At 36.2% G+C, this 20,152-nt stretch overlaps 1 protein-coding gene across 1 annotated transcript; it reads right to left on the reverse strand.

Moving 5' to 3' along the window:
• Positions 1–1,771: 1,771 nt before the first annotated feature.
• Positions 1,772–18,542, reverse strand: LOC128302952 (homeobox protein abdominal-A homolog). Its single transcript, XM_053039807.1, has 5 exons — positions 18,448–18,542; positions 18,131–18,348; positions 14,135–14,182; positions 2,260–2,483; positions 1,772–2,125 (listed from the first exon to the last, which is right to left on the reverse strand). The coding sequence occupies exons 1-5, from the start codon at positions 18,534–18,536 to the stop codon at positions 1,772–1,774; spliced, it is 933 nt and encodes a 310-aa protein (XP_052895767.1). The 5' UTR covers positions 18,537–18,542.
• Between the last annotated feature and the right edge of the window lie 1,610 nt (positions 18,543–20,152).

A 20,152-nucleotide genomic window follows, 5' to 3' on the forward strand; every position in this document is an offset into this window, starting at 1 on the left:
TAGTACGTTACAAAACACGCTTACACTTAGTTGGCTGTGTGGCAAAATACGTATAGGCAATCATAGTTGTCTATTCCTTCGAATTCCTCTGTCGTGCTATACTTTGTATTTGAGTGAATTTACTGCTGCTTCTATGATCTGATGATGGCCATTTTATTATGTTTAATCCTCGCTGTGATCGCAACTATTTTTAAGGTATGTTTGTAAATGTTTTATGACTACTAATCGTGTGTTTCTGGATGTAAGAAAATGCAGGTTGGTGGATTCTGCCCGGTACTGGCTACTCTCAATTGTTCCTTTTGATTACGGGATTTAGGGGATCCATACAATCACCGTTATCTTATTTTCTGTTATGCGGGAATCGGGGTTGTTGCTGCCAATTTTTCATTCCATATGTTTTCGATTGCAGTTGTTGTAGAGGAGTAGCTTGCTTTCGCAATCTTGCTTTAGCAATCTTGCTTTTGGCAATTAATTTGTAGCCATGGATGTTGTCTCGAATAAGTTTTTCTTCCAACCGCCAGGAAACACGTACGATACATTTGTTTATATTGTTGTGGATCATCTGAGAGTACGATTGTTTGATTGGGCAGGAGTTTATGTGTCAATGCGCTAAAATGAACCAGTCATTGCTAGTATTCAAGTTTGTGCTATGTTTGGAAAGAATTTCAGCGTGTAAAGATCACAGATGATTTCGAAAATGTGATCATAAAGAGAACACCAATCGAAACAATCATAATTAGGACAACAGGTGCATTTAAGGGTAATGAAAAGAAAGAGAAAAAGAAAGAATTAATTATGGAAACGAATAGAATAAAATGCAAGGAACGTAGATACAATCCATAAGCTGTTAGTAGGTATGAGGGGTATGGGAAGTTCAGGAGTAAGTGATGGGTAATGATTTTTTTGTTTGGCTCGTAATAATTACTTTGCTAACTTCTCATGATCTGATTGATGTCCATCTGAATTATCTCCAGCTAACAAGAGATCTTTGATACAGTACGATTGCTTCATAGTGCTACATGACAAGGTTTACGATAGCTCATGTTTACATAGTTTTCAATGAAGTGTTCGATAGATATTCGAAAACAAAAATATTTTAATCCCATCGTTTATTATGTTGCATAACCTGGAAAAGAGAAAAATAGCGTATCATAGAACAAGCTTTAGTTTCAAAGTTTTCATTTTGTAATTTGGTAAATGTCTGAAACAGCCATTATATATTTCATTCTGGCATTCATTCAAGGCTAAAGTTGTAGAAATGAACTTATCAGAAGTATGCAACTAAAACAACAAATACACAAGTGAATAACTCAGCATGGGGCAAATCACATCGCATCAAGAGCAATTATTTAGTTGTTCTTTAATAATTTCATAAAGAATAATGATAATAAAAATAACTTGATCGGTATTTATAAAAAAAACTACACCCAAAAAGCCCAACTACTCCCGCAGCCTTTAGATATTTGACATGATATTAAATGGATCAATTCTACAACTGAATTGTAACTTGCAATGGAATAACTATTAAAATTTTAACTTTTAACTATTAATCAAAAATGCTAAATGACTTTCAACTATGATCTTTATCAAAACATAAAACAAAGGAAAGAGCATACAAGATTAAGCAATGTAACAAACTGTTGAAGCATTTCAAAAATCAAATGACAATCTTTAAAAATGGAAAAAAATGATCAAACAAAATATTTAAACCGGAAGCAACTTAGCCAAAGACTCAAATGTTCCTTTCAGTTTGGTAGTGGTATGGATAGGTTTAGGAATGAACTTTACTAACTGCTTTCAGGATGTCTTGATTCGTTTTATTATCCAGACCTCCCATCATACTGAGATTCCCTCCGACGCCAACGCCCATTCCGCCGAGCCCAAGTTTCAGATCGTTTTGCGAAACGATTGACGGATGGTGCAGGTGGCTCCCGAGGTTTCCAGTGCTGCCACCGCTTCCAGCGCCGCCACCTCCACCGGCTCCACCTGCTCCAGCACCGTTACTGGTTTGTTGCGTGCCAACAATCGTGTGCTCTTGCTGGCCTTGTTTTTGGCTGTGATGCTGTTGGGCGGATTTTAGCGATTCATTTTTCATTTTGTCTTGTTCCTCGCGCTCGCGTCGGGCCTGTTGTTAATGTTATAGGACAAAATGACAAGAATGGAGGTTTTTTTTCATTATAATTGTGATAAAAATCAATCGATGAAGTGGAATGCAATTTCATTACTGTTGGTCATTCAATACACGTAAATGTATCGTACCTGTTCGTTGATTTCTTTGACTGCACGAAGCTCTTTCTTTAATTTCATTCGACGGTTTTGGAACCAGATTTTGATCTGTCGTTCCGTTAGACAGAGCGCATGCGCAATTTCGATTCTTCGTCGGCGGGTGAGATAGTGATTGAAATGGAATTCCTTCTCCAGCTCCAGTGTCTGAAACCTTGTATAGGTTTGACGACCGCGCCGGCGTGGACATCCGTTAGGACCTACAACAGAGGAAAATTTTCTACAGAAAGACATTTTGCTTCGTTTATTTTACTAGAAACCCATGTAACCTATGGTGCATGAATCATGTTAATACCGGAGCTACGAGTAATCAAATTATTTATTAAAACTGCATTTGTCGCAAATGCAGAAAATCAAAATGTATAATATAACTTCAAGAACATTACAAAAACCGTACCGTACCGCACAGCTTCAAATTGCGAACATTCTTCACTGTTCATCTGCACACCCAAACTAAAAGCACACGGCTTATTACTTTTGGATGATTGCCATGATATACTGGAGTCAATTTATAAAGTTACTTGCATCTGTTAGGTGCTAATTTTGCAATTAAATAAATGTTTTTCATCTAATGCTACCGCTCACTTCACCACTGAAGACTTTCTTACCAGTTTTGCTTCAAATTGTATCTAGTGTAAATTCATCAATTCCAGTGTGTAATTCAGAGTAAAGAGCATACTCTGGTCTAGCGGCATCAGAGTACATGAAATTCGATTCTTGAGGTAGTTAGCCATGCGAAAAATGTGGCGCTTTATCATCATTCACAGGGGTTCATTCTTTCGTTCGCAAGAGGAAACTACTTTCAAGAAGCAAACATGTAAAAAAAAATTAGCGGACATGCACGTCTCTTTATCTCCATTTGGACTGTAGTAAGTGAAAACCAAGATAACTGTACTTTTAGCATTGAGAGTGTATGATTTGTCAACCCTATTGACGAAGTATCTATGTTGTTCGAAATTTGAATCAAAATTTCCATAATATGAAATAAAGCGTCTAAAGTGTCCGTACTTTTAACCAAAATAAGGTTGTATTTTTTTTCAAAATTTCGAGTTTTTTTTAGAAAACATCCGTTTGTTTCTTAAATTAGAATTTAGAATAAGAGAACAGGGAATCTCTTAAATTATGTTTTTCTCTATTAAATCGGAATGTACTAAGGCGTGACCGATTTCATTTGTGTTTACTACATTATGTGTAAAGGATGTCTTAATTGTTCGTAATTTGAGGGAAAGCGGTAACTAGATCAAATAAAGAAGAACTCCTCTATGACAAAAACTCCAGAACTCCTCTATGACAAAAAAACTTTCTCCTAGACGTGGGGCACACAATTCAAGTTTAAAGAAAATATTACATTGGTGCTATTCTTAAACACCTATTAATTGACTTAAGATGGCCGCTTTCACACCTCGGCGCTGGCATACCATTCCATTTCCAGCCACGACCAAGAAAAGATCATGTTGAGAACCGAATGTCTATTGCCCGTCGCTTTTAACTGCTTGCTGTACAGTGTTCCAAATCTTCGGCAAGACAACATGAAGATGTGTCCAATGCTGAGGGAAGTGCGGTTAGCTCGAATTTTCCCCGCTGATGATGAAATATGACGGTCGTAAATTGTTGACATTCCACTATCAGAGAGACTACAGGGAATTGCTGTAATATGTTTAACCCCTCGAGTGAAAGAGCAGCGAAGGTGGTGAAGGACTACACTAAAAGGAGAAAGTTTTTCTTCTCCTGTAGGATCCCACTTAGGGTAGAAGAAAACAGTCAGCAGAACAAGCAGAAAGATGTGGCTAGAGCAGTATTTATGACTGTCTGATATTAAATTCTTTCGCAATGGCGATCATCGGAGAAAGAAACATATCCTTTGCTTTACATCCTACCATGGTCGATGAAGTCATAGTTTACCCCAATCTGCATTTCCGTCGAAAACCAAAACCTACCCGTATCGTATACGGGAGTGCACCATCGGTCTAACGGATTCGAACGCTGTATGTTATCCTCGGGAACTACACGAATCCTTTGGGGATTGATGTTTGCATGTTTGTTGGAACCATATTGTTGAAATTTATATTAACCGTTAAGCTGTTAGGATCTTAATGAATTTTTAAGGCTATATCCGATCCATGAAAACTATCGACTTTGAACATCGTGGCGCGCATGGCTGTAGCAAATTGGATATCTGACACAACGAAAACATACGCTGGCCTGGGTACGCGGAAAACGATTGCCTAAAATCGTTTCTATTGTGTAATGTGTGCATCTACCATCAACAGAACTGAACTAAAAAAAAGAATAGTGGATCGGGTCGATAGTATGGCACTAGAGAAAATACTACAACCAATGCATACTTCCACCTTACTATTAGTAACTGACCTACGCTATGTTCCGCTTCAGATTCGGAAAACGAAACTTTCATGGTTTGGTGTCGTCGTAAAGCCGTGTTATTTATTACGCGCCTACCATGCATCAAAAGCCCATACACATACTCCATTCGCATCGAATTGACCACTGCAAATGGTCTGTGACACGCTAGCGAACGGGTACAAATGTATTCCATTGAGGCCAAACATTCAAAGAATGCACTTGCTAAGAGTAATAGCCAACATCAACCATACCTTCGTGAATAGAAAGTGGTAATGCGCACATAAAACCACGTGTTCATGTTGTTGATTATATTATAACCATCATAAAACCAATTATTGTCAATCCTAGTGCCAACAGTTTCGTACACACTATCGAGCAGTTATTCGAGTCGCTCTCTTGTTGAATTCTTCTCTCATTGTTGTCTTTGACCATCTAGCGTAACGCAATGCATATTAAATGCGTGCACAGTATTTCTTCGTCAACCAACTTATGAGACAGTATGCCATCAGACAACCTGCAAAAAAAGATCAGTTTGTGCGCAAACCCCTGCTGTCTCATTATTTTATGTGATTAGGACTTTGAAACCTTCCTGAGAAAAAACGCAAGCAAAATGAAAATGTTATGAAAACGTTATTTCGCATTCTCATAAGCATCCGAATTTTTAATAGACAACTTATAATTATAATAAAATTTGTAAGTGAGACACTTTTTTTTCTTCTTAGCTTAACGACATACAAGGCCATGCCTACCATTTCCGGCTAACTAGACTTATTTCACCAAGTAGCCAGTTAATCAGTCCTTGCTGTGGGGGTTAATTAGGATAGAAGTTGGACCAGCGCCGTTGTCAATACACCACCGGGCCGCTCCTATACTTTATTTTTTATTTAAAAGAGTTTTGTCGAACGCAATGTTTAACATTATTGTCGCATCACCCATTGGCACACAGGTCACACAGTTTCAAAAACATTTAATTTCCTGTCAATACTATCTTGACTTCAACGTATCTAACAAAAAAGAGATACTTGTATAAAACAAAGTCACATACTATTGAAGGGACTCTGATAGATATACTATCAACATACATGCAGTGGAGTAAACAATATAGCTGATATAATGTTCCCGTATGCAGCACTGACTATCCAGCTACGTGTAAATAAAGTCAAAGAAAGTCAAAAATAAAAGGCCTACACCTCTGGAGGTTGTTTTGCCGATAAATAAATTGTTTGTATATAAGATAAGGAGACGTAAGGTTCTATTCATTTATTTTATAACATTTAATTCAGCAGTTTATCGTCTCCCGCAAACAAATCAGAAACATTGTACCCTACAGAATGAACATTGCTACAGAATGACTGTAGCAGAACGAATCAATATGGAATGCACGAAGCCATAGCTCTTCACGATACAGTGTTTGTTTAATAGTAATTCATTTGACACATTCTGCGTACAATGTAACGGTAAAACATTGTTTTAATGGTCATTAATCTGCCAGCGTATTGCTTGCAAACGACGAAATTTCGTTGGTATTTCGAAAACCTCCGCTCCAAAACTGACGGGGCTAAAATACAAAACAATTAACAGATGGAATAGAAAGCTGCGAGATGCAGCTAGAGAAACAAAGTTACCCAGTAACAGCACAATATTACCCCATGTGGTTTGTAAGTGCCCACATATTTATGTATATATGTATGTATGTACATGTGTATACATATTTACATTTTCGTACCTATTAATGATTACTGAACCATAGACTATAAATCGGTCATGAAATAAGAAAATAAAACTTCAGTTATTCTGAAATTTCTACAAAAAGTATGCTAATCTTAAGAATGCTGTACTCTTCATTGCAGTATGCAATGACGCTGCCTTGTTTCAATTTTTATTTATGGACCTAGTAGGATTTCGATTCAGAAGGGCTGCAGAAGGGCGTTGACCCGAATGGGAGGATCAGCTGTGTACACAATTGTTGAATATCTTGGTTGATCTTAATGGCCTCTTCTACCTAGCGGGAGCAATGCAGAAACCCCATTTATCCCGACACTAAGGATAGCCATAAATAAGTGTCATTTCCACGTGCTATTTAATTTGCTCAAAACTTATTTCAGCTTAGTTGAGAGTATCGTCTTTCCCTATTTTATGTGTTCACAATGAGTCGTGACCCATTGATTTTGCCTCTACATTTATTTTCGGCTGATATTGCTTACCCCAAGCGATTCCTTGCTTTTATTCAACGGTGGCATACAGGTTTCCGTATACAGCAGCCTTCGTTCTAAGTAAATCCCTTGCTCTTCATTCGCTGCAGCATAATGGGCGTTATATATAAAAACACTGTTTAACATCACTGCTATAAACTATTGTTAAACATAGAAACTGTTGCAACAATTGTCAATTCATTCCAAAGTAAAATATCATCTCAAATCTATTTCCATCTGTAAGGAAATGTTGTTATTTAAATTTGTATTGATTTATAATAGATATTTCCACACAAGTGAAGAATGTTCGTTAAAACGAATATTAAAGAATTTTTGATCTTGCAGATTTTTGAACGTTTATGGAATTAGAAAACATAATTAATTTCAACTAGATTGCAAACAGTTCCGAGAAAAAGTTTATCCATTCAATGGTTTTGGTCTGGTTTGGAATTGTCTTCAGATATTAAATTATCACACCCTCGAACTGAATGATCTGAGCTACGGTTCATGGTCCCCAACCGAAATGGTTTCCTGAAGAATCACATTCATTTTGTGATTGCCATGGCAGATTCAGTGGCCATTTCTTTTTCCCCTTCCCTCGTCATACAAGGGTTCGTATATTCAACCGGAACACGTTAGTGTGCCGCACAACATAGTACGACGTTGTAGAGTTAATTGGAATTTTTCTTCTGGTACTGAGCAAATACAATGGCAGGGGTTGGATGTCATGCTGGCTTTGAGGGCCAAAGAGGGAATACGTGATGAAGAGTGACAAGAATTTGCATTTATATTAAAGCGAGAACCATTGGTACATTCCCAACAAACACAAAGAAAACGAGTAGAGCACACAGCAACAAAAGGTGCAAAATGAAGTTTTCAAGCTATGCAATGTTCAATATTAAAGCTTCTTATAATAACTTCATCGAATTAACGGAAGTAAAAAGATCACGGCATCTTTTAGACTATGTTATTTATAATGATTTTGTTTAATGTACATTAATTTAAAATGAGCTGTGTAAATATACAAAAAAAAAATGAAAAAAAAAATTTTTTTTTTTTGTTTCATTTGAACGGCCTGGCCGTATCGACTAATTTTACCACGTAGCCGGATAGTCAGTCCTTGCTACGGGGGATTGGTCCGGATGGGATTTTGGTCCGGGCCGTTCGTGTGAAGATCGGCTCCGCTACCGTCATGCCACCGGGCCGCCCCATGAAAAAATTTATCTTAGAATAAAAAAAAAAGTTCTCTTCGTTTAGAGTAGGGTCTCCAAACCACGGCCCTCGAGAGCCTCCAGTGTGGCCTGTGACACTTTTGTTAATATTTACATCTTACGAAACTATTGTTCAAGCGTTCAAATATAAATTATTGTTATAGTAAGAAAAATTTTTAACAAAAATTGCGGATGGAAATATCTTGAGTGCAATATTGAAGTATCCCAACAATGCAAGAACAATATTCAAGTGGCCCCAGTTTCAACTAATGCAATCCACGGGTAGAAAATTGTTTAGTCCAACGGATTGAAGAAACAAACACCGACGGTAGTTAATGCAATAACCATGCCGTTACTATTCGCAATATATTTTTCTTATTGCTTAAATTTACCAACCATATCGTGGTTGAAATTGTAAGAATATTTCCAGACACTGTTTTCCATTTTAAAGGGTACAAAAAAATATAAAAATACAATCAAAAAAATTTGTCCTCCATCTTTCAGCTCTGCCAAGAATTACTAAAGTTATTTTAATGTGTTTCAAAAACAGCCAGCTTATTATAAATTATGCTTTTGATTAGAAACTAAATCAACAAACCATGGCACAAATGATGGTTGGTACGGTCAAACATAAGATAAATTACCATCAACTTTAGCCATAAAAATTAAAACAGAGTGTTTGTGTCCGCACGGAAAATATGCAATATACAAACGGGACACAAAAAATCCAAAGCAAGTATCAACATGGCACACTAATGGTAAGTAGCTGAAGAAGATGACCCAAAGTAACAAATTACAATTGAGCTATGAATACGAGGGAAACAGCAAAACAACAACAAATAAAGAATGGAGGGCCTTAAAAAAGAAAGCTTGTTACTGTTCAGGTGGTGTTTTTAATAGGACATCAAATATAAATGAATTCAATTTTCTTGATTAACCATAATGAGTTTAAACTGCTATTGCAACAAACAGTTACCATTCACACTCGGGTGCAGTAACATTCGGACTCAAACAGGAAAAGCGAAGCAAAACAAACTGTGCACCCCATTAGCGAACAATGTTATTTGTTATGATTGTAATAGAAGACGGTTACATTTTGTCTGCCATGCATAAGTTGCCTCGCTAGTTGGAAACAAATATGTTGGCACTGGCAAGGTGTATCTAGCACGGTGCGGGAGAGGCAATGAGACCAACGTCTGGTAATGGATATCTAAATATTTACCATTCGATTCCAGACGTTGTGTCGACCGAAGCTTTCCAGCGCTTGCTGTTCGTGAACGACCAGATACTTTTTGGCTCATGGGAAAGAGGAATAATTTATTATAACTTCATTGTAAACATACCAAACAAAACGATCTTAAAAACAAGTAAACGATCAATTTGAGTGCGATAGAAATGAATAAAAATGTTTTCAATCGCTGTTTAAATTAGTCCGAATTTCATACAACACTGTGTAACTTTCAGAAAATAAGTGATTATGCGTACGATAATGCTGTAGAATATCCTCAAGGCCTAGGATTCAATCACAGCTAACGTAAAGCTATGATACTTTAATCAAAACATTCTGGTCCTTTCTAAATATACATGCTAGAAGTCTACGATTGATCATTCTTAAGTTTATGCCTTTTCACAAATCCATTATTTCAGACATTGCTTCTAGCCTCTAGGTGCAGAAGTAATATGTTTTTATATCTTTCACGTTTTTTGCAATAAACAGAATCTAAAGGATGAATATTCTTATACATCAGTTCTGGTCGTGTGAAATTAACAACAATAAGATTCCAAAACGAAACGGAGCAAACAATTTTCAGACAAAGAACGTAGGAAACCAGATAAGTGCACGAGATGAAAAAGTGCCATAATATCACTAAATTCCCCATCTGGGCGTGGCATTAAAGCAAACTCCGAACGCATCACGAAACAGACACTCACACTTCCTGCTGAGGTGCATAATATAAAGATTCAACGAGAGTGCAAAAGATAGATAGAGCTTGGCAGAAAAATCGATTTGCTATATCACACAAAAGGCGAATCCTGATTGACCTAAGAAGGAAGAGAAACGAAACACCGCATAGTTGAGAGCAAAAAAATCATCCGTAACGACTGTTTCACGCGCTACAGTTATTTTACGACAGTTTTGCTATGATTTTTCGTCCATACTACCAAAACTTCACAATATAACAAAGGAGATGTTGTTAAGATCGCAAACCTATCCTTCGGTAGTACAAACGCAAACAAACAAAAATACTTTCAACTTCTTTTAGGAAGTATAAGGAATTATACACATTCTCAAATGGAGAAGCTTTAGCAAAATTTCCATAACTGTCCGACATTTTCCACAGCTTTTTGCTCCCGGATGGCATCAGTCTTGTTACGAAGCTATTAACATAAATTTGCACCCGCTACGTGTTATTGCTTAACGAGTAAATTTGGTATATTAATCGAATATTGCGTATGAAATTTTCACTCATATTTGTCTAAGATATTCAAATGAAACGCCCTTTCCCATGCGCTGGGGATGCTTGCTAGAACATTGTAGCTGTAGGTGTCAAAATACAACTGAAACTGTTATTGATTTCTTTTTATGCGCATGCGATAAAACGAAAGACACTTACACCATCAAAGAGATTGCCTCACACCTGCTTACGAGAGAGCAGGTGTTGAAAAGAGTGGAACCTAAAACATTGATAGAGCGTCATTATTTGTATTCTAGACATTATTATTCTAGGAAGTAAAGAAAACATGAAACGTGAATCTTTCACTGTTGTAACCGTTTAAAACTCACTCAACACGAAGTTTGAATGCTAAAAACAGCAATCAAGAGTGTATATTTTCTTAAAGGCGCATACAAAATATGATCCTCGCTTAATGAATTTGTTTTTGGCTTACTATAGCTTACACTGAATTACAATATCATCCGTCAAAAGCGATTTTATTAGACAAACCGAATGTATGCTTTTAAATGATTAAATAAATGTTTCGATAATTTGGCCATTGAAACTGAATTCAGCTCATGATCAAATTTCACTTTATAATTTGTGTTGCACGTTAGACAATCTTTTAAGTTATTTAGATATGTGAAATAAAATGGAACAAAAATCATCAGGTCCAATAAGCATTTGTTGAGAAACTTTCTTCCTGTCTATGGTTTCATCCTTTCTTTATCACGACACATTGCCAGGCCCTGTACCCCATAGAAAGTTCTATCCGTATGTGCGGTGCCAACCAATAAATTATTACAAACACTGCGCACTCAAAGACTTACGCTCGAAACCTTGTGATCACATCCATCCGATCTTTTTAATCTATTCAAATAAATTAAACCAAAAATAAAGAATCAATCGTTTTGGGGTTTGCGAAGATAAATTTTAAAAAATCACAACGAAAGAAGTGTCACTAAAAGCCATATAACTTTTCTTCAATGATAGCTAGTTTATCTTCGATGCCCCTTTTAACAATTTTTACTGGCAAAGTGTAAGAGTGGGATCGAACGTTAATATCATTCTAGTTGTGCGTTCTTTTTAAATGCTGATAACATTGAAACGAATTAACCTATTTCTTTGCTGTATACAAAACATGATATTAATCACGTTCGAAAAGAAAGCTCTTTTACTTATTTCAACAGTAACCGCCCAATATCTTCTAAGAACCGATTTCATTGATCATTTATGAAATTTCAAATATTTCTAGTTCATTCTTCTGTATCACATTACCATAAGATTAATTTTAAAGTAATTATTGCTTCAACGTAATATCCGATTAATGAATGAAAGAGCGAAAATAATAAGTGTGTGAGCAGTTCATAAATGCAGATTAACACATCCTACTACTTGTGAGTTGTATTTTGTAAGTAAAATATAAATTAAAGATTGATTGTGTATATGTCACAGAGCATATTTACACAAACTTTATAACGATAAACGACATTCATTTTTGAATGTTTCATTCAATTTATTATCCATTCGCCATTGCATCATAGTAAAGATCAAGTGGCAGGATAGGTCACTCAGTTCAAACAGTTGAGCCTGTTGCAACGTTATATTCACCAAATGAAGCCACATGTGTCCGAGTCGTATTCATTATAACATCATTTATTTATTGAAGATTTAAGATTTAATCTCTGAGGCGATAATCTTATCACTGTTTTTGTTTGATTTCATTTTTAACTCGTTCGTCAATCACACATATTTGTAATCTTCTTGTTTTTAAGCTTAGCCAAAATATATAATGATGCTTGCACAGCGCAACGCAAAAGTGAGCCGGTCGATTTTTATTTCGCATTTAAACACATGTTCAACTGTGTGGCTTTCAATGTAAGGTATTGCTAGTTCATTGCAGTTTGTTTTCCACACATTTCAAAACACATCCTAATGGTGCTTGTGCTTGAAAATATAAGATCAGTGTTAAGGTGTCATCATTTTCCAAAAGGTAAAATTTAGTTCCTTAACAACAAGTTCAAATTCTTTGTGCTTCAATTTTCGATACTGATGATATCGAATATTCTGTTCGAAAATTCAGAAAACACAAGCAATCAAAGATCGAATAAAACAAGTTATTTTGCCCAAATAAAACAAAAAACTAGATTGAAAGTTCTAACATATCTACAAACTTATTCAAAGAAGCTATTGTGTGAGAGTGGCCGTAAAATGGTTATTTACGGTTACTGAAGAGCCGCTAAATTTACGATCTTCATAAACACATGAATGAATATACTGTGCTGTACGAGCGGTCTACATTTATAACGATAGTGTAGGATGCGTGATGGACTGGGTTTTTACGGAGAAATGAAGTTGTTGCTGGATTTTGTACATCAATCAAAATTAATATACGATTATTATTCTACAAATTACAATACTATCCAATGATCTTCTTCTTATTCTTCTCATATGCGAGGAATTATGCTTCCTGGGCCTTCCCTAGTAACTCCGCAGTTTAGAGCCTAGGTGCTGGACTAACTCTAATTTACAATAGGCAGCAGCAGCTAATGACCCTATACAAAATTCGGTGTATTAACTATAGACAATAAGCAATACGGCCTGGACGTTCCTGAAGAAATAAAAAAAAACTATAGACAATAGTTAACTCATTTCTTCTCAACCATTTTGTTATTCACTGTTTTTAGAATCAACTCCTTTATCAATACGTCCAGCCCGTGCTAACGAAAAAAAAGAGTCAAATCATATTTTTTAAAAAATTATAGGTTTGTTGCTTTCATCATTTTCATCAGTCAGCATTTAGTTCTGCATTTCGAACAAAATTTCTAAATCATGGTATAAAATTTTTCTAAACTCGGTGGTAATTCAAAACTTAACCGTACAAAACTCAACGCATGCATTGCTGGACGCATGCAAAAACCGGTTTCAACGATATGCTTTACTTTCCAGCACGGTATCATCGTTGGCTCCACGATTAAACGTGTATCTTCAGTCTTCATGTTGAAGAGTGCATAACAAAAAAACAAACCCCTAGAAAATGAAGGCAAGAAGAATGCCTAGAAAATACTCAACCAGTTGAGTTTTTCCAAGAGGAACAGTTATCAGAAGGCAGATCAATGCCGCTATATCAAAGTGGTTTCTATGCTACAGACTCTCGAGGCATGATGCTGGACAGCTGAGGGAAGGGGAAAGAACAAGAAAACAAAGAAACTTTGTCTTGCTTTGGTAGAAAAAAGTCCTGCAGTGGACGCAAAAGACATGCGTCCAGGCAGTTTCGTTGATGTAGACGCATAAAGGAAAATGGCGGCAAATTTGCTTTTGTTGAATCTATATATTCTCCTGACGTGAATTTATTACACGTCCTCTGTTCGAGATACATTTTTTCTCCACAACGAACACCTTTTATTTCCTTTCTTTGCCTCACCATCTTGTGCTTATGCCGAGCGGCTATGTTGATCAGTTGTTAATAAGACAACAAGTTGTAGCATTTTGTAATCACAATGCATCTTTGCGATATTTTGTTCAACAAAGCCTTAGAAGAATCTACTGGCTGTTGACTCATATTTTGTCTTTTTGTGCCAACGCTTCGAAGTTGGTAAAAAAAATCTTCCTTAACATTTAAATTAGACGCGCGTTGTTGTTGCTTACTTACCCGCAAAGTCACCACAAACTACACGATCAAACGGGTTACTCATCCAATCTGAAACGACGAAAAGCAAAAACAATACCAGTTTTATAAAACGTATTAAGAAAAGTGACTGTTATTGAATTAAATGTATAAACATATTTCTTTTGTAATACTCAAACATCCTTCGCATACTATGTTTGTAACTTTTAGTAATTAATGACTTTAATAAACTATTGTGATCTTAAATTGTTAATCTTAAATTGTTGATCTTAACGATCACATTTTTTACAGTACAAATTAGAATTTTGTACCAACATCGGTACATCAAACCCAATACAACACGGGCCACCCGTTCTACATTAATCACAAGTTAATAACATTAATTTTGTTTGTGAAAAAAAATGCATTTGGTTGTGTTCCGGATGTGCATTGCTTGTTATTGTATTTCATTATGTTTCATTTACATATTATTTTTGCACATCATGTTAAAATACTACTTTGCATATAACAATGCAAAATGCAACTGGTATTGTATCTTTAACTTAACTATTTATTCTGTTAACAAAACACCAAACACAATACCTTTTTCGTCTCTCTTAAAGTATTCCTATTTTCCCGAGCCACCCAAACTTGTTTGTATATTGCATTCATAAACAAAAAACAATAACAACATCTACAAGGCGCATCCGAATAATCATGTTCACTACTTTCTAGCATGAAGTTCTATACCAATTAAGTTCTATACTAGCTTTATAGCTGGCGCACAGTTTTAAAAGAACATTCCATTTCAAAGAGTTTGCTGTTCTGTTTGTGTCCGTATTCCGCTCAATTTCGAATTAAAAATGCAATTTTAACCTAAAAACAAGCCGTTGTGTTTCGCCCAACCCCTAGCACAATTGTTTCTAAATGCATTGCACAGTAAGACGAAACTTTATTATCATAGAAAGCATGAAGAAATTGTTCTTTGTGTTCCCAATGAACATGAAGCTCATAAAAATGCAAAATAAATCGGTTAGATGGAAACAGTTAGAAAGGCTTCTATTTAGTTTTTGAGTTAAGCGCATTTGAAGAGTTGTTTTGCGTTGCAACTGTAAATGTTGCATGCGAAGCAAGATGTAACGATATGCTACGGAAGTATCGTGATATCAAATCCGAAACATGCAGTTTCTGTGCACCGCACCTTTATGTATGGACCCATCTATACAAAATCCTACATTCCTGTTGCAAAAAATATATTAAATTAGCTTTGTTTTGACAAGCGGACAACGACCGTAGCTGCAAACACCCTACTTCCTGCTGGGCTGAATGCGATAGCAGTATGACACCGTATGGAGACTCGGGTTCATTACATCACCTACAATGAAGAATGTAGACTGCCTACAATGGCGACGCCTTCGAAAGGTGTACCGAACCTCCAATGAATGGAAATCAGGAAAGCAATACTCGAAGGGTTGTTCCTTTCTTTTGAGTAAGGCCAATCCTTTCAGATTAACTGATTGCTTGAATATTGAATAACTCGACGGATGCTTCCTGTGGTGTGCACACTTTCTAATTTTAACAGCAAGCGATGCGGCAATTTCTCTTCAACCGTTTATTCACTATCTGTACATGTATGTGCTATTTCCGACGGTGTCCTTGAGAAAGAGAGAGCGCTGGAAATTTTATTTTACATGTTTGATTTCATTTCATCAGTGAAAACAGCCTTGCAAGTTGAATGCATTTTACTGCCATGTATCCATGTTTAAATTTAGTTTAAAAAATTCTGAATAACATAACGAAAATTAAATAAACTAATATTGTAACTGTTTTACACATAGAACAAACAACTGTTCAAGCATTAACTTTATTTCAATTTGTAATAAATCGATACACATTCATAAATACCTAAAAAAAAATCAAACATTCTATCGCTCTCGTTCAACTTTTTCTTTTGTAGCATTGTGTACCGTATACCAATACCGACCACACGCTTCAAAGCATGTTGAAAAGCCAAGAATAAGGTGACAATACTTTAAGAATGTCGCATTCGAAACACAGACGAAAGAAATGCTGTTTTCTTTTGCTTTCAAACGAGGTACAAGGGCGCTGTGTCTTGATATTAATAACAAAATCACCATAAATTTACGAATTAAAGTTCTATTCTGTCGCTTTGGAATACTAAAGTTTGGAAAATAAATTTGAATAAATTAAGCTTAACTTTCAATCTCCACCGGCAGAATCTCCAATTGGATGTACAATCTTTCCACGTTTACCTCCTAGTCAGACACATTCAAGAAACGATTCGTTACGCAAGACCCAAATGTAAATGTAACCGTTTAAGTCTTTTCTGGTGGCTCGCTAAGGTTTTTTGGTAACCTAAGAATGGCTAGCGTTAAGAAAATCTGTAGTTTTTTTTAGTTTGTGTTCGCTCTTGCTCTGTTTTCTCGGTCTTTTGCTCACACTTGTGCACATTCAGTGTTGCCCCACGCATATCGTACACTAGACTTGGAAGACTAGGTGAGCTGCATGAAATATTCAACACAATCCTAAACAATATGATAATATCGAAGTAAGAGTGACCAAAATTTCGTTTCATTCGTCGCCAACGGAGTTCATGAACATAACGTAACACCAACAATGTTGGGAAGATATAAATAATGACAAGTTAGGGTTAAATTATATTTTACAGAATACTGTCAACAGTCTGAAAATACCGTTGAACAAAATACTTGTTAAACATGAGTTTTCCCCAGATCATACGTTCGGCATGACCCGGCATCATAACCCGTTTATCGGATATGACGCTAAGTTTTAAATCCATTTCTAATGGAATTTGTTTACTTTTAGCATCCAAATTATCGTTATTTAGTTATTGTGCTGTAACTTAACAGAATTTTTTAAAGCAATTAGTTAATAAGTATTTTAAAACAGTTTCGCATCTACTAGCAAAACTATGCCACTTTTATCAGATCTTAATAATTTATTTTCTATTACCCAATTTTTTTTAACTTATTTTAATATAATACAACTTTGCTGTAGAACGGATTCCTTTTTCATGCATGGTAGATATTTACTATCTTGCGTGTAGTGTAGTTTAATAAAATATACACTTTTTGATACTAACCTGTGCTTGCAAATTTCTGAAGAGCTGATTGCGATGCTACACAGGACGTCAGGCCAGTAAATAGAGTGTGTTACAGGTGTTTTATAGGTGTTTTATTACCAAAGTGAAGTGATAGAAATAAACGAAAAAGATGAAATATTTAATGGATCAGATCGAGAAATTCAATACTATATAGTATGTGTTGTCTCATATATCATGTATTCAAATATTCCTTAAACCACTGTTCTTAGAAACTTAGACAGCCTGTCATCAAACGATTGCAGAAACAGATTGAAAACTTTATAATTTGGCGTAGTATTAAACATTGAACAAGCCAAAATAAACGCTTAATGTAAAGAGCTATTTTTAAACTTTAGTTATTGAGAATTATAATTTCTTTTGATATATATATCTACATATTAATTTATTTTCATTGGCATGCATTGATGCTTAAAGAGTGGCACATGATTTGAAAATATTTTACAAAGATCAGAAATTCAATTATCGACAACACATTGCAATATTTAGCCACAATTCTTCATGAGATTAATAAATTTTTGATTCATTATAGTATTTAGTGATAAACTGGTATTCTGATTCTGGTATTTATTTATTTAAATTCCATTATGACGGCAATGCCGTATTTTCGTTCTGATTCTGGTATATTAGTGATAAATTTGTTTTCAAAATTAAGTACATTATATCGACTACATTTGAATTGGAACAAGAAGTATATTCACCACCAAATTTAAAAACTATAAGCATAAACCGTGTCGCATCCAGCGTATGCTTAGAAAAACGGACAAATAGGAATACTTTGAATTGAAAAAAAAATAAAAATTTGAATAATCACTTGCTTTCCCATGCACTTTTAATTGTTATATTAGAATGAACAATTTGTTGAATCTAACCCACGGACGTTTTAACATATTACTCACCAGTCACTAGCCACGGATGGCGAGTTATATCAGGCAAGCCCGATTGTCCACCACCGACGGATGAAGAAAGTTGGGAGCAGGCTGAACCCAATGAGTCGACGCCAACTCCCGCAGACGCGGCGGAAACCGCAGCAGCCTGTTGGTAAAACTGTGCGATACTGGCGCTACCAGGAACCCCCATCGGTGGATAACTGTTCATCACACTTTCGGTATACCTACTACTGATAAGAGATAATACAAGAAGAAAATAAAAACATTTGTTCACATATGAGATACGTTTATTCGATTTGCTGGCAGTGCACGTGTGCCATGGTTACCTGCACGACTTGTCATCTAGGCCAGAAAAGCCCGGCATCGTCGAGTAGCTCGTGTGTGTAGTCGGGTGATTTGAGACGAAAGGATACATTTTGCTAGTTGGAGGCGAGTTCGGGCTGCCTTCACTACCGGTGGTCAATGGACTGCCTTCCGAGTTCGGCGTTTGCGACACTGTCGAGTTCGAGTTGGAAATGGACTGTGATGAGATCTGAGAGCTTATGAACGGCTGGAACTGGGCGTATTTCGGTAGCATGCTATCGATTATAAACTTTGACATGACCGCATCACCTGGAGCACACCAAGGGCGCACGGTGTTGCAAATGTTCGTATATAGATCGAAAGTTTTGCAGCGGTTTCAATAGAAAAGGAGTGGCGACGATCTGTTGACTACTCCTGACGTTTAGCGTCTCGAGGCTGGGGTAAGTTTAGTTAGAAATGTTAATAGGGATTGGCAAGAGCTCCGAGTTAGTAGAGAACCAGCAGTTAGTTGAAGGTATCAAACAAAGCAAAAAATACACTTACAATGTTGCGGTTGGAGTGCTGTTGATGTCTTCCACTTATATTACTCTCAACAGTAATCACAATTTTAGGCCAATTAGTATTCAATAATATATTTTAATCACTCCGTTATATTCTATACAACTTCAGTGCTATTTATCACCAGAGAAGTTCTGTTTGTTTGAAAATGCAATTAATTGGCGTAATATGACGATGCTGATACAATTGCGTCAAAATTATCATAATTTTTCACATCGAAGCAATGAAAAGTAACACGTTTGCTTCGTCGCTACAATGCAGCGGTTATTTACACCTAATATTTTAAGCACTTTGCATGATTTTACAAGTGTATGTTTGAATGACTAAACCGTTTGTGTCCGAAATAATATCACACATATTTTTCGTTTTCCTCCTTAATATAACGTCACTTTTCAATAAGTCGACCATTCAGCAATATCACGGATACCACTAATAATCGAACAGCACTCAAACACTTCCAGCTACACTTTTTTCTGCTTATTTCCAAAGAGTCGCATTGCTTTGTGTGTTGGTACAAAAGGAACTATTTTCAATCACTGAAATCGTCACTGCAGTTTTATTTCACCACCTATTTCTTGCCGCACTAGCGTGTATTATAAAAAATGACAGCCCTGCGTTAGAGCAATTTTACCACGAATATTTCGAACAATACAGTCACACTTTGCAGTAGAATGTGGAAAACACGTTCAAAAGGTAAATGCGACGGTATTCGGTTTTCCTTATTCACGCCGTTGAAACGATGGCTATTTTAGAAAACACGACCACGGTCGCCTTTATTCCTACAGTTGCCCACCCGATCGCACGCCTGCTACAGAGTGTTGCTTTATTTTTACTGTTATTAATATTATAATAATAAAAATGCGATCGTAGAAGTCCGAAGTTGTTTACGTTATGACAAGTAGTTCGTTTATGACACAATACAAAAGTTTCGCATATAACCACGCAAAGCATGAGGAGGAAAACCAGTGCGAGAGATGACGATGGCTTCTTCTCTGCCGTGAGAGAGCGAGCGAAGCAAATTGATGTTTTTAACCAATCTGTCGTATTCTGCAGGAAAAAATCGGGAGATTGCTCGTGTTTGCTCTGTCTCACATCCACAACGATCGCTCACTTGTGCACTTTCCTATTCTCTCGAACGCAAGGAGATAAGTTGTCTCGTTCTATTGAACA

The sequence above is a fragment of the Anopheles moucheti genome, chromosome 2 (genome assembly GCF_943734755.1).
Source record: "Anopheles moucheti chromosome 2, idAnoMoucSN_F20_07, whole genome shotgun sequence".
NCBI classification, from domain to species: Eukaryota; Metazoa; Arthropoda; class Insecta; order Diptera; family Culicidae; genus Anopheles; species Anopheles moucheti.